Consider the following 15,055-nt stretch of genomic DNA (forward strand, 5'->3'; position numbering starts at 1 on the left):
TTCAAAGACCAGTTCAGGTCTCAAAGTCTTTAATGTGCTTTTGAAGGTCAGATTCACACATGAACAGCTCAAGGAGAAGCTCAGAAGTTCTTAAACAGCTTTGTGCCCTTGCTTTGCAGGCTCTTCATATTTCATGACCTCCCTACTGCTTTCTGGTTTTCTGGGGCCTTCCTTTTTAGTCTTCCAGTGAAAGCTGGGTCTTTAGTTACCTCACTTTACCATGCACTTGCTATGACTATGCCCATGTCTGGGGCCAAGCAGAGAGAAGATAGAGAAGAAAAGCATAAGGGGTTTGCCTCATCTCTTGGGACCACAGCTCCACTGACTGGAGAGGAATGTTCCCTTCATCTGAGTTTTAGGACCTGCCAACCTTGCTGCCACCGCTAGGAGACCCTTTCCCACACCTCGAGTCAGAACTAGAGGGCTCCCCTGGCATTCTCTCTGTCTGCACCTGATACCCTCTTCCAGATTTTTGGACTAACTGAGCCCAGGCTAGGGAATACCAGAGGAAAAATGGTCAACTCATTACCAGTTCAGATGAACTTTCAGTTCTGGTCTTCTCCCTCAATCCACCTACCACTATTCCTTTTTTTTAAAGTCTTCAAGTAGCTGCTCCATGCCTGCTGTCGAGGGTGTATAGTTGCATTTAGTGGGACAGACAGCGTATTGCTTACTCTATCTCCCCCAGAACCGGAACTCCTTCCCACACTTTATCCAGATGGTTGCTATTGTAGAGCAGTAACCAAAGCCACTTAGAATTAATGAATTAACATAAGTTACTGAAAAGTATGGCACAATGTGTATTTCTTTGCTTTGATACTCTCATTTGATAAATGAGAGTAATGTTGTATGTTAAATGTCACATGATGGGAATTTTTACCTTCTTTTAAAATGTAATCACTAAGGAATTTGAACTTATAAGAGTCATAATCCTTCTGATGCCTGTTTGCTCCCTTTGCCTTCCGCAATTGACTTTTACCAGAAACAAATAAAAGCAGAAAGTGATACTCTTTCCATTAGTAGGTAAGTATTGCTCTTTATAAGTACCATCATCATTTTTTCTTCAATCAGACTTGAGCTTGATGTTAAGATGTTTTCATTTCTATATAAAATTTGAAATATACTTGAAGTATTTAAAACAATTAAAGCTATACTATGGCCCATGTACAAAAGTTAGTCTGAGCTCTTGGTAAATGATTTATTTTTGTAAGCTCTTAGATTAATCTGTGAGAAGATTATATTCTTAACACGTTTTACTCTATTTCTTAGGGAACAGGGAGCTGTTCTCTAATCTTCTATCTTATTCTTTCACCTTTCTCTCACCCCCCATCCCTTTCTTGCTTAGAATGTCCTTCATGTACAAGACTAGGAAATTTAGGGCAAGTTGCTTATGAAACAGGAGATTTAAAGAAAGAGAAAGAATGTTAAAACAAATAAATGTAAATTTAGATGCTACATAGGGCTTTTCTACTCTAAAGTTTATTTGGTATATAGCAGCTGTATATGATAAGAGCACTGACAGCAGAATATCTCTACGGCCTGGTTGGGAAGTTACCATGTGAATTTGGAAACACTGAAGGGTCCATCACTAAGAATATACTGTATCATTCCATCTTTCCAGAAAATTCTAACCATGATTCCCACTGAAGAAGAGAAGCAGAAAATCCAGGAAGCGCAGCTGGCCAACCCCGAGGTGCCCCTGGGCAGTGCCGAGCAGTTCCTCCTTACACTGTGCTCCATCAGCGAGCTCTCAGCCCGGCTCCACCTCTGGGCGTTCAAAATGGATTACGAAACTACAGAAAAGGTCAGCACTTAGAAAGAGAGGCGGCCAGTCCTGTGTCCCCAGAGTTGAGAACGTTCATTTATTTAACGGTGAACATAGTGAAGTATCATTGCTGAGACAGGGTTTGAAGGGTGAGGGTTTGATCGTGATGGGGTCGTGTCTACACCGAGTGATGAGCAGCCTACCAGTGAGGGCTTATTCTAAAGTGTCTGTCTGGCACCAGCCTCAGACACTTGACTGTTTAAAAAAAAAAAACAAAAAAACTATCAAATGTTTTTCTGACTCTATATGCTCATTGTAGAAAATTTAGACAATACAGAAAGACACAATATGGGAAGTGACTTGCAATCCTTCTATCTGATGATGGTCACCTCACTGCCATTGACTGTGGCAACCAGCAGGTGACTGGGTCCCTTTGAGAGAGTATCACAATAGAAAATCTGAGATGAACAGATTGCAAGAGGTTGAGAGGAGAGTAGAAGGAAAGGGACCTTGACAGTGAAGGCATGGGAACACTCATCCCGAGTAGAAAGTGGAAGAAGCAGGTGTCCTCTCTGGATGGGTGAGAGGTGAATATTTTTTGCAGGCTGAGAAGAAGGAACCATGGAGAGGAAAAGGGAGGGAGGGATGGTGAGCTGGAGGTGAGCTTGACTGAGAGCAAGTGCCCGGAGGAGGTGGAGAGGCTGTGTGGTCTTCCTCTTTCCACAAAGGAGGGAGCACGGTCCTTTCTGAGGCCCAGGCAAGTAGTAGTGGGCTAAGGCTGCTTCAGGGGAAAACTGCTATATTTGACTCCATTCGAGAATCAGGCAGGGCTGAAGAAGCCTAGGACTGCTAGGGTGACGTGGTTGCAGAACTAGTCAGCCTGTTCAGATGATTTTCCGGAGAAAAGTGAGGTAACTTCAGGGAGAAAACAGGTCATCGAGTCAGCCTTGTTTGCAGGCTGGGAGGGCCTGCCTAGCAGAAGCGAGGCTGGAGAGAATGAAGCTGAAGCTTCTGGCTTTGGGGTCCATGCTTGGGGAGAGCCTCAGTGAGGACGCTGAGGTGGGGGGTGGTTACAGAACAACAAGACAGAGGGAAGAGGAGACTGAGGCCATGAGGCCACAGGGCAGGCTAGACACCTGAGAGAGTGGGAGTTATGAAGAAAGTTGGAGTAATGAGGACGATGGCCTTCTAGAAAGTGACCCAGGCCAAGAGGTGGCCAGCCACAGAGTGCCTAGAGGGGAGGTTAGGAGACCTGGGTCCAGGGACAATGAGGCCACAGTTTGCAGTGTCATCTGCCTGGGCGGAGAAAGGCAAAGAGGAAGACTGGTTCAGATGCTGAAGGAACATGCAGGTGAAGAGTTTCATAGACATCAACCATGGTCAGAAGAGAGAATGGGAGGAGAGTATGACCTGAGTGTCCTGCTTGAGCTTGGGAGATGGGCAGGAACAGGGGATGACACAGCAGATGTCACCCAACCAAGCTCCCGTGAGCCACAGGTACCCAGTTGGTCTCCACTGAGGAGACTTTGGGGCTAGACTTTCTCCTGCCCTTCAGCTCCTTTCCACACCTGGGAGCATGTGCCCATCACATGGGATTGCCTTATACTGGGAGAACTCCACTGGTAATGACCTTGTACAAAAATTAAAAAGAACAAAGTAAAACCAAAATTTACATTCTCTATCACCTTCTTCTAACTTTTTTTTAATTGAAAGGAAGTGGCAGAACCACTTTTGGACCTGAAGGAAGGAATAGACCAATTGGAGAACAATAAAACCTTGGGCTTTATCCTGTCTACTCTCTTAGCCATTGGGAACTTTCTAAATGGAACTAATGTAAGTCTTTCCCATCCCTTTCCTGACAAAATCCCTGCCCTCCACTTGCCAGTGGAGGTCGTACCTCTGGTCCTCCAAAGCACAATTGAACAAACAGTTGTTGTGTTTTTTTGGTGAAAATCTAGAAGTTTTGTCCTTAAAATATCAGGGCCTATTTGTTCAAGCCTGTATCTTGCTATAAATAAGAAAACTTAGAAGAATAAGCACTTTATTCCTTGTGAAGCTTGGCTCCTCCCAAAATGGACTTTGGAGCTATTTTCTTCTACTCTGTTTTTTTCTTTTTCTCTTTTTTCCCCTGAGCTTATCACTTAAATATTTGTACTCATACACATTATAAACAAACTTTTTTTTGTTTGTTTTAATGGCCTATCTTCGGCCAGGAAGTAGAAAAGCAGCAGGGAAGGGATTAGGGAAGTTGTAGATACCTACATGGCAGAGACCCCGCCCCCTTCACCCCATCCCAGCACCCTGATTTAGGAGCAGAGCCCTGGGATAGTCCGTGGCTGATGGGCGTGGTGGGAAAGGGCTGGAGGCTCATTTTGCTCTCAGGGTGGCTGGTCCATGTGTGATCAGCTAAGGATGATGGAGCGTGTGGCCTGAGATGCTTCACTCACAGAGGAACTAAACATTGGGCTCCTTCAAGAGAGCATTGATTCTAAAGCCACTTGGGCCTTTCTGAGAACCTGCGTGAAACTTGTTCTTCCTGTCTTTTATTTAATGTTCCCCAAACAGGCCAAAGCGTTTGAGTTAAGCTACCTCGAGAAGGTTCCAGAAGTCAAAGACACCGTGCACAAGCAGTCACTTCTCCACCACGTGTGCACCATGGTGGTGGAAAACTTCCCGGACAGCTCTGATCTGTACTCAGAGATTGGGGCCATCACCAGGTCAGCCAAGGTATGTCCGGGGCTCGGAAGAGCGGGCGTGCCTGTCCCCAGAGGCTGGCTCTGCATCAGTCATCTCTGCGGAGCACAGGCTCTGTTAACTAAAACGCCCAAGTAATGCTTGCACCCCCTGCTCTAGAGTTTGTGAATAAAACTCGTCTCATGCCATTTCTAATGGACTTTTGAGATCATTTTCCCATCTCTGGTTCTCTGTCAGATTCTTTCCTGCTGAGGTATGTGAAGCAAGCCTGCCATCCCAGTCAGTCCTAACCCTGGCCTCCCCTGTTCAGCTGCGTTACTCACCAGGCTGGCTTCTCCAGAGCAGTGAAATCACCCAGCTGGTTTTAGGTGGGCAAAAATGTGCAAAAGATGCAATTTGCCTCCTCCTCAGACTTCCATAGGACCCTGCAGTGAGGTGTGGAGCCAGGAAACTAAGGGCACGCCTGGCTCCCTGACCCCTACAGATTGGCCATGCCTATGATCTTACACCGAGGGAACAGTTTTATAGGCCTATAAACAGCATAGAGCATTGGCCCCTCAGCTGCAAGCTCTTAAACTTAGTGCAGAGTTAAAATCTTCATGAGCTTATGGTTTAGTTGTAAGAGCTGGATAGCCAGCTGCCCCCGCTGCAGGAGCATCCCTGGGACCAAACAACCTCAGAGGGATCCCAAACACAATAGAACTGGGAGATGTAAGGGTCTTGGAAGCAACAGGGAACTCACAGAGATGGGCTTCAGTAGCGCCAGGTCAGTGTGGAAGAAACTCCTAGAAATACAACCCGGCTGGGGAGCTGAAAGCAGAACAACGTTTAGCTCTGAGACACGTTGGAATCTAGCGATGAACATAGGAGAGACTGTGGTGGGCAGAGGGGGGAAAGGGCTTTGCTAGGTTCCCCTTCAAGGCGCTTTCCCTCTCTCTGCCTTCTCCCACAGAGTTGGCTTGTGGGGACCTGGGGCCTGGGACCCTCCTTCACCTGTCTCAGGCCAGCCAGGTCCACTGAGCTGGGCGCCCTGAGCCAGCCTGATGGTGGCCCTGCCTTGAGGCAGAAACAGGCAAGGCCAGTGATCCTGCAGCTCTGAGAGTGGCAGACTTTTCTGTTTCACAGGCGATCTCTCTGTATGCACTCTGTGCCAGGCACTGTTCTGAAGTCTTTAGAAATATTACTTCAGCGTTCCAAAAGCCCTTCTGAGTGTCCCAACGGGGGTCTTCTAGGTGCCCCATGAGCACCTTCTCAGAAGACAGTTTATTAGTAATAATTCTTGAGATAGAGTCTGCCTGTAATTCTTGAGACAGGGCTTCTGGATCCCCTTCATTTGGGCCTTCCGCTGGGTGGATCCTGCTTTTGATGAAAGTCGCCCTGGCCTAGGGGCCCTGACACCAGGCTGGCCCCCAGTGACTGCCCTGGGCCCCCTCAGTATCAGGCCTTTCCTTGCCTAAAGACTGGCTGCACAAGCCAGAACTGCAGGTAGCTTCTCCCCATTAACCTCGGCAATTACGAAGGTTGACTATTGACCCAGGTCCATGTGACTTACAACAGGACGCCAAGAGGGCATCTACCACCACTTCTTAGCCTTTACTCCCAAAGTTCTGGGGGGCTTTGAGGGGCTCTTATGTGTAGACAGGTACAAAATCAGCTTCAAGGACCCCCAGCCCCAGCTGCATTCATTCCGTCCCCTGGTGCGTCACTTTGGGTGTCATCACTGCAACCCCGGAAGAGCAGGCTACTCTGGCATCTGGAAGAAAACTGTCCCACCAGGGGCTGGTGGAAATGAGTGGAGGTGGGCATAGCTCTGGCTGCTCCTAGAGGGGCGGGGCGGGGTAACTCACAGGCTTGTGCAGAGTGCTGACAAGTCACGTTAGCTTTCAGAGAACGACAGTGAAGTGTGATCACTGACTTGACCCCATGGCTTCAGGAGTGGAGGCAGGTAACCATGCAGGCTCTTCTTCCTTACATTTTTACCTGCATGTATTAGTTATCTACAGCTGTGTGACAAATCACTCCAAAAGCTAGTGGCTCAGGATAATGTATTAGTTTCCTAAGGTTGTTGTAACAAAGTATCACAAACTAGGTAGCTTAGAAAAACAGAAATAATTTGTTCCACAGTTCTGGAGGCCAGAAGTCTGAGATCAAGGTGTTGGCCAGGTCAGTTTCTCTTGAGAGAGAAATCTGTGCCATGTCTGTCTCCTGGCTTCTGGTGGTTTGCTGGAAATAACCCCAATCTCTGCCTTCATCTTCACATGGTGTTCTCCTTATGTGTCTATGTCCAGATTTCCCCTTCTTATAAGGATACCAGTCATATTGGATTGGGATCCACCCTACTCCATTGCAACCTCATCCTAACTTAATTAATTACATCTATAATGACCCTATTTCCCGATTAGGTCACATTCTGAGTTACTGGGAGTTGGGACTTCAACATATGAATTTTGGCAACAGGAAACATTATTTCATGAGTGGTTCTGTCTCACGTTCTCTCCTGGGGTTTCAGTCCACACATCAACTGAGGCTGCAGTCATCGAAGGCTCGACTGGGGCCGGGAAGTTTTTCCCATGGTGGCTCACTCATCTGTTAGTTCTTAGAGGACTCAGTTCCTTCCCATGTCAGGCTCTCCCAGGGCTCCTTGAATGTCCTCATGACTTCACAGATGGCCTTTCCCCAAATATGTGGTCTGAGACAGAGCACACAAGAGCCCCAGGCAGAAGCTCTTCCCCATTTATGACCTAGCTTTTACATTCTATTCATTAGAACCAGGTCACTAAAGCTGGCTCACATTCAAAGGGAAGGACTTCAGGCTTTACATTCTGAAGGGCTGAGTGTCAAAGAATTTGCTGTTAAAGCACCAGACTACTCATACTGTGTGTTTTCCCTACCCCATCCCTTCTGCAGCCCCGGCTCTTGTCCCTGAGTTGGCCCGCTCCACCCCAGACTAACTTGATAAGACTTGACTACCTCACAGCACAGTTCCATGTCCTCCTACACACGGAAGGTGGCCCATGTAGAGCAGTCCTCAGGAGAGGGCTTCCTGGTGAGGACTTCCTTCTCACAACAGAAGGCCAGGCCAGCTCTCTCCCTGGGGTGGAATTTTTTAGGGACAAACCTAGGCTTAAGGCATGACGGTTGAGAACTTAGACTCTGGAGCCAGAGAGATGTGGGTTCAAATCCCAACTCTACCACTAACCAGCTGTGTGGCCTCTCACAAGTTCCTTAACCTTTCTGTGCAACAGTTTCTCCCCCATGAAGTGGGGCCAGTTACAGAATCTGAGGCCATGAAGTAACTGTGAAGACTCAGATCATGGTGGTTTCGTCAGCCCCAGGAGGCAGCCAGCTGAGGCAGCCTTCTAGCTCTCCTCAAAAGACGCTACATTAAGCTCCACCCTCAAACACCTTTTGGTCAAAGGCTCTCCACCTGGTTTCCATTGGCAGTGAGGTCACTTTTTTCTGCCACTACCTTTAAAGGCTCACAGTGGATTCTCTTCCCTGAAAACCATCTCTAACGTGGTATCTGCCCGACCACTCTGTGTCCACTGCAGTGCTGGACAGGCGTCACCTGGTTAGACTGTACCAAGCTGCTCAATACATTCTGAGCTGAACTGAAGTTACTACACTTATTAAAGTTATTACAGATATTGTGGATCAAGGTTGCTGCTAGATGCAAATGAGGACAGATGGCGAAGCTATGATTAGACCTGTTAAAATTGGCATCAAACCTCCTAGACCTCTTAGATATTATGTGTCAATCCCAGACCATCTGGAACCCTTTCTAGACATTCTTTGAAATATTCAGTCCTTCTTTTCGAAACCTGCATTCCTTTTTCTTTCAGGTAGATGCCAGATTTTTTTCTCAGCTCCATTGTATCATAGGAAAATGGAGCTTTTCTAATCTGGATCCAGAATTCCTTTGTTTTCAGGCAAATTATTTTTCTCACAGTTCCACAGTGCTCACCGCTTACCTGAATCCCCAGCCTCTGCCTAAACTTGCCTTCTGATTTTGGCACCATAGCACCCAAGAAATCCAGGACGTGTGAAGTCTTGCCTGGCCCCTTGGGCATCTCCTATGCTCAGCATACCTTCATCCTGTCTGGTGACAGATCTTCTCACGGATTCAGCTTTTGTTGACTTGGCCTCCTCCATTGTCTTTCTCAGGGTGGGGCTGGAGGTCTGAGGTCACTCCAGCCAGTCCCCTTGGGCACTCGCCTCCAAACCTTGCTCTGGTGACTACAGTCACAGCCTCTGAGTGATGGCGGCTTACCTCTCCCCACCTTCTCTTTCTCCTCCTGACCTTTGTTTGCCGGGCTCTCACCCTTTCCCACCACCTCTCACTCTCCATCTACCTCAGTCCCCTCCCTTCAGCTCACCAGTTTATCTATTTCTTCCTCCCCTCCTAGTCTTTTCAGTTTCTTTCCCCTATCTCACATCTCCCTCCATTAAATACCCTCAAGGGTATTATTTCATGGCTAACTCTCTGATTCCCATAATTTTTAGTCTAGAAATTCTATCAAAGCATTCTTTTAGAAAGCTTCATCTCAGTCCACTTTAGTCAATGCAAATTGGTCCCACTTCCCGGAAGAGCAAAGTGAATGTTCTGTCACATCTGTTCTTTGCACAAGTGGTTTGCATCTGCTGGCAGATGGGATGGACCACACACCCCGATACTCACCCAGACACAGAGGCCTGGTGGGTTCTGTACATCCTCAGTGCTCGGTGACCACCTGTCTGTACTATGAGCCTCCTTGGGAATAGCAAGTTGGTCTCTTTCCGCATTGATCTTTGTCTTCTTCATACCTGGGAGGGGGACTGGCATGCACTAGTGTTTCCCTGAGTGTTGTTTGAATGAGGGAATGAATGGTTAAATAAAGTAATTTGTCACACAATGTAAAAATGATCATGGTGAAGAGAAGCTCTGGCTGCCCCTTAACTGGCCCCAGCGTATCAAGGCTATCCATGTAGGACTATGGTGCATTCCTCCAACCTCAAGTGAAATATCTAAAGAAAAAGAGAGCTCTGAAAAATTTTATGAGACATCTGCTCAGTTCATCTTGTACTAGATTCCTTCATATCATGTTTTAATTTACAGTTCCCAAAGACTTTCTTAAGATTTCTTTCCAAATACGGGAAAAAAAAAAAAAGGTGACACTTGTGTGGAGCTCATTTAGAGAAGTTTTATCACTAAATAATTTGATGTCAAGACATGTGGATAATCTTTAGGCCATAAATATGTTTGTATTTCAAGATGTAAATTAGGTTTTGATGTTTGTTTCTTCCCAGAGGCAGTTCGGTTTCCTGGGTCAGGTTGATGTCCGGTTATTTCATTGCATTTGTAATGTTCTCTCTCTGATTTTCAGGTTGACTTTGATCAACTTCAGGATAATTTATGTCAGATGGAGAGACGATGCAAAGCTTCATGGGATCACCTCAAGGCAATTGCAAAACATGAAATGAAACCAGTTTTAAAACAACGAATGTCAGAGTTCCTAAAAGACTGTGCAGAGAGAATTATAATTTTAAAGATTGTCCATAGAAGAATAATTAACAGGTGAGTGGATTGAGGAGCTTATGCAAACATCAGTAAAACGGCATGTTGAAGATATTCTGCAAACCAAGATCTGAAGGTTAAATTTACTAACATCGTCCTGTAAATTCTTGGTACATAGCAAGTACACCTTTGATGGACTTTTTTGTTTCATGAGTACTTAAATTTTCTCAAACACACACACACACACCAATAATATGATGCCGTTGAATCTTGAGATGGGAAGGAATCTCAGAGACGCTGTCATCCAAAAATCGTACTCAATCAGGAATTGCATCTGTAAGATCTCTGGCAAGTCGGCCCCTGCATCTTTGCATCTGCCTGAACAGTTCTGCCTACAGAAAGTACACATCCTTGGAAGGCAGCTTGACTTGTTAGGAAGGTTCCTTCCTCTTATCAAGCACAGCCTGCCTTCTGAGACCTTTCATCGATTCTTGGACGGCTGCTCTGTGCTGCAGCCCTCCTAGAGACAGCCTGGGTCCCACCATGGGTCCATCCTCTGGATCAGCCTTCCTTCAAGTCCCAGGATCCATGAGGACCCTGGGAAACACAGCAGTGATGTGTCAGGCCTTGCCTGACTACAGGGAGGCTGGCTGGGGTCTGGGACAGCTCCATGGCTGTCCAGGGCCGTCTCCCATGTAAGTGGTGGCAGCACCAGGACTAGGTCTTCCAACTCCCCAGGTCAAGCCATTTCCTACTAGGCATCCCCCACTTTCTTCTCCTTTGTCTTGTCACAGAACATGATTGCAGGTCCCTCACCCTGGCCTCTGGGTCTGCGTGCTGTGTGCTGGGCCTTGCACCTTGGTGAGCAAATGGTCAGGCCTACAGGCTGGGGTTCCCCTGGAGCAGGTGCTCTGATAACAGACCCTCTGAAACAGGCCTCCTTGTAATTCTGTTAAGGGAGCCCTCCCTTGGGGTCATCTAAACCACAGGCTTTCCCCAGAGAACTGCTCTTCAAGCCCACTCCCACTCTTGTGCTTGAGTACTTTATTATTATTTTTAAACAAATGTGTGGTATTTTCATTTATCCCTGTACATTTCACATTTTTTTTTTCTCTTCCCCCCACTCCGTACTCTGTCTTTCCTTCCTTCCTTCACCTTTCTTGAACCCATACAGAACTTTTAAAAAACCTCACTCTCTTGTCTGCCTGTGAGCCCTCTCTCAGCTTGTGTCACATGCTATTTGGGTGATCATACCTCCTGGGTCTTGATCCAGACTTTTCTCGGCGGGGGGTGGTGAGGGTAGTCTTTAAATGTTAGACTGGATAGGAATAAGGAACAGAATCTTCCCTCCAGGTTGACAAGTAACCATTACTCAGTACTTTTGGAATTTAGTTGTTCAACTGTAAATCCCCCTCCCTGTACTTCATCTGGACCTCACAGCTGCCTTCTGGGTAAGAGGATCTTATCAGAGATTTTGTCAAATTTCTTACTACAAGCAAAGTACACCCTGCTTTTAACATGGCTAAAAAGGGGAGGCAGAGAGTATAAGCTGCTTTGGCCCTCCAGGCTTTGTATGATACAAGCAATTTCCAACTTAAAACTACTCAAATAAACAAATAGTTTCCATTTGGAATGGCAGGAAACTGGAGCAGTTTTATGAAAGTCTTGTAAAGCTATTATGCCTGGTCACAGTAACCATCTTATCCCAGACAGTTTAAGACTCAGCTTGGTGATATATCTGTTCCTTAAGCTTGTGTGTGTGTGTGTGTGTGTGTGTGTGTGTGTGTGTGTGTGTGTATGGCATGTGTGAATATGTACGTTATGCATATGGTGTTTGCTCTGATTGTCCTTTTCTCCCTGGTAAGCTGGTTGCCCAGATGCTGGTTGCTCTTGTGTGACCTGGATCCCTGGTGCTCATTATTGGACACCCATCTGGCCGCCCACCTTCTTTGCTCCCCTCTGTCATGGAGCTAACGGGGCAGGTGCTTCCACTCCCTTTCCTGTCTGACGCCCCCACCCCCCACCTTAGTGACTCCAGTGACCCCTTTTAATAAAGGAGCAGAAAAAAGAACTTAGACAATTCTCTTTAGGCAAAACCTGACTTTCAAACTGTTGCCTGGCTAAGGACATCTTGTTCTGGATGTCCAAACCTGCAGATTAACCTGCCCTTTTGCATTGCTGCAGTGACAGCCAGTCCCACTCTGTGGATGTACAAACTGACTTGCCAATTCCCATGGAGTCACTGGGCTGCAGTTACACCGTGGCAGGCACTGCAGAGGGGACCAGGTGAGAGTGGGGAGAAATGCCTTCCTGGGAGGCACGGAGAACTACAGCAAGGACCTGGCATTCCTTGGGGACAGACAGGCGGAAAACAAGCAAACACCCACACTGGCTTCCCGGTGCCCCCAAATCCACCCCTCTGGACCAGACACCCTAGTCAGTGGTACACATGAGGAAAAGGGTGGAAGGTGGAACATATCACAGATGTTTGGCTTGTGCCTCACGGCACCGATGAGGGGAACCAGCCCCTCCGTAACCATAAGACCTTCTTGTCATGTGTTATTAAGGTTACAAACTCAACTAACAAAAATCCCTTAAACGTTTTACCCCCTTAAAGGCATACCCACTTTATTCTTCTGAAGGAATGCCACAGTTTCTTTCCTCTCAAAGGTCCATCTGAATCTTTTTTCAGGTGTGAATTTTACTTGCTGCTTATTACTCCCCTGTTTACAAAAAATATACAGTAAGTCCCCTACATACAAATGAGTTCCATTCCGAGTGTGCATTCCTAAAGTCCAGTTTGTTCGTTAAGTCCAACAAAGTTAGCCTAGGTACCCAACTAACACAATCGGCTATATAGTACTGTACCGTAATAGGCTTATAATACTTTTCACACAAATAATACATACATAAAAAACAAACACAAAAAACAAAGAAAACACTTTTAATCCTACAGTACAGTACCTTGAAAAGTACAATAGTACAGTACAACAGCCTGCATACAGGGGCTGGCACGCATGTTCGCATCTTTGAAAGTTAGCAACTTGAAGGTTTGTGTGTAGGGGACTTACTGTACTTGAATCATATCTCCAACTTATATTTTAAGATTGGATCCCCTCTAGATAAAAACAACATTCTGGAAAGCAGAGGATAAGGAATCTTGCGTAGTACTTATGTATAAAAGAGGACCCAGCTGTGGGCTGATTGATCCTCCCATGATTCCTCTTACACACAGATCTTGAGTAGTGATGAGTGACAATACATGTGTATAGTACACTGTCCTATCCTAATATATATATAATATCATGCCATATCTCCAGTATATAATGTCAGGTAGTAATATGAGCCAGGAAGAAAAGAGTGTAAATGGGATAGGGAGTGATAAGGACATACTGTTTTATGTAGGGCGGTTAGGGGAGGCTTCTCTGAGGAGGTGATATTTGCAGAGACTTGTGGGGTAAGAGAGCCATCCAGGCAGCTGTGGCAAGAATGTTCTGGGCGTAGGGAAGAGCTAGCACTGGATGCCTTGTTAGGGCCCGTGGTCCTCCCAGTGGAGTGGCCACCCCGCCCCTCCTTAGAGTCCCTGCAGGCTCTCAGCTGTGTCCCCCGAGGGTCCCCTACACACCACACTGGGGGCCTGAGGCCCTGAGGTGGGCTTGTTCAAGGAATCACCTGGAGTCAAGTGTGTCTGGCGTCCTAGGCAATGAGGTCAGAGAGGTAGCGGGGCCAGTTTTGTGCGGATACACCACATATTGTTTATTCATCTGTTGATGGACATTTGGGTCATTTCCACTTTTTGGCTATTGTGAATAATGCTGCCACGGAATTTGTGTAGGTTTTGTGTGGACACATAGTTTCATTTCTTTTGAGTATATGTATAGGAATGAAATCGCTAGGTCATAGGTTAACTCTGTGTTTAACTCTTTAGAACTGTATCTTTTCTACCACAGCTGAACCATTTTGTGTTCCCACCAGTACTGTGTGAGGGTTTCAATTTCTCTACATCCTCACCAACACTTGTTGTTGTCTGTCTTTTTTACTACAGCCATTGTAGTGATTGTGAGGTGGTGTCTGAATGTGGTTTTGATTTGCATTCCCCTAATGACTAATGGTGTTGAGCATCTTTTCATGTACTTATTAGCTATTTGCCAATAATCTTTTTGGAAAGGTCTGCTCAAATCTTTTGTCCATTTTTATTTGTCTTTTTAGTGTTGAGTAGTAAGATTTATGTATATATTCTGGATACAAACCCCTTATCAGACATGATTTGCAAATATTTTCTCCCATTCTTTGGGTTGTCTTTTCAATCTTGAGAGTATCCTTTGAAGCACAAAAGTTTTTAATTTTGATGAAGTCCAGTTTATTTTTTTTCTTTGGGTGCTTATGCTTTTGGTATCATATCTAAGAAATCATTTTCTAATCCAAAGTCATGAAAAGTTATACTTTATGTTTTCTTCTGAGTTTTATAGTTTTAGCTAGCATTTTTGGTTTTAAACAGCATTTTTTATCCCCCTTTAAATGCATGTCATATGCTTTCCTTTAGTATTTTTCACAAAAAGAATAAGCCACTGTCCTTCATTTGAAAAATAAACCAAACCCCTATTCAAGCTGTACAAATAAGAGTGATCAGAAAAGTTTTTTATACAATTAGTGGTATCAGTTATATAATACTGTTTATTCAACATAAAAATTATCCTCTGTCTCCTACTATCTTCTTTCTCATTTCCTTAATAACTAAAAATTGGGAAATTCTTTGCTCATTTAATTTATTTTCCAAAAGTTTTAAGTAGATAGAATCCAGTAATTTTTAATTTATATACTAAATAGCAGAAATAAATTGATTTAGGGCTGCTTGTTTGGTGTGTCCGAATTAAATTAAGATTGCATATAATATTGCAAGAAAATATTTCAAAATATTTAAGCATCTTTTTACAAATCACGAATTAACATGTTATTCAAAATATGTTCATGTCAATTCCACGTATTCATTAAAGTGGGTTCCCAAAAAATTGCTAAGCAACATTTCTTTATCCCTTATTCAGTTTTCATACGACCTAGAAACTATGCAATATTTTTCTTAAAATAGTACTTTATCATTTTTC

The 15,055-nt window shown here is 45.2% G+C and overlaps 1 protein-coding gene across 7 annotated transcripts in view; it reads left to right on the plus strand.

Moving 5' to 3' along the window:
- The window catches only part of FHOD3 (formin homology 2 domain containing 3), a gene marked incomplete at its 5' end in the record, with an annotated part of 495,578 nt that overhangs the window by 449,390 nt on the left and 31,133 nt on the right, over window positions 1–15,055 (plus strand). For all 7 annotated transcript variants that reach the window (XM_079717563.1, XM_079717564.1, XM_079717565.1 and 4 more), the window contains 4 exons: window positions 1,622–1,804; window positions 3,479–3,598; window positions 4,331–4,492; window positions 9,823–10,013. In XM_079717563.1, the coding sequence (XP_079573689.1) occupies window positions 1,622–1,804; window positions 3,479–3,598; window positions 4,331–4,492; window positions 9,823–10,013 (656 nt within the window). The remainder of the gene's footprint in view (window positions 1–1,621; window positions 1,805–3,478; window positions 3,599–4,330; window positions 4,493–9,822; window positions 10,014–15,055) is intronic.

The sequence above is a fragment of the Hyperoodon ampullatus genome (assembly GCF_949752795.1).
Source record: "Hyperoodon ampullatus genome assembly, chromosome: 13".
Taxonomy (NCBI): Eukaryota; Metazoa; Chordata; class Mammalia; order Artiodactyla; family Ziphiidae; genus Hyperoodon; species Hyperoodon ampullatus.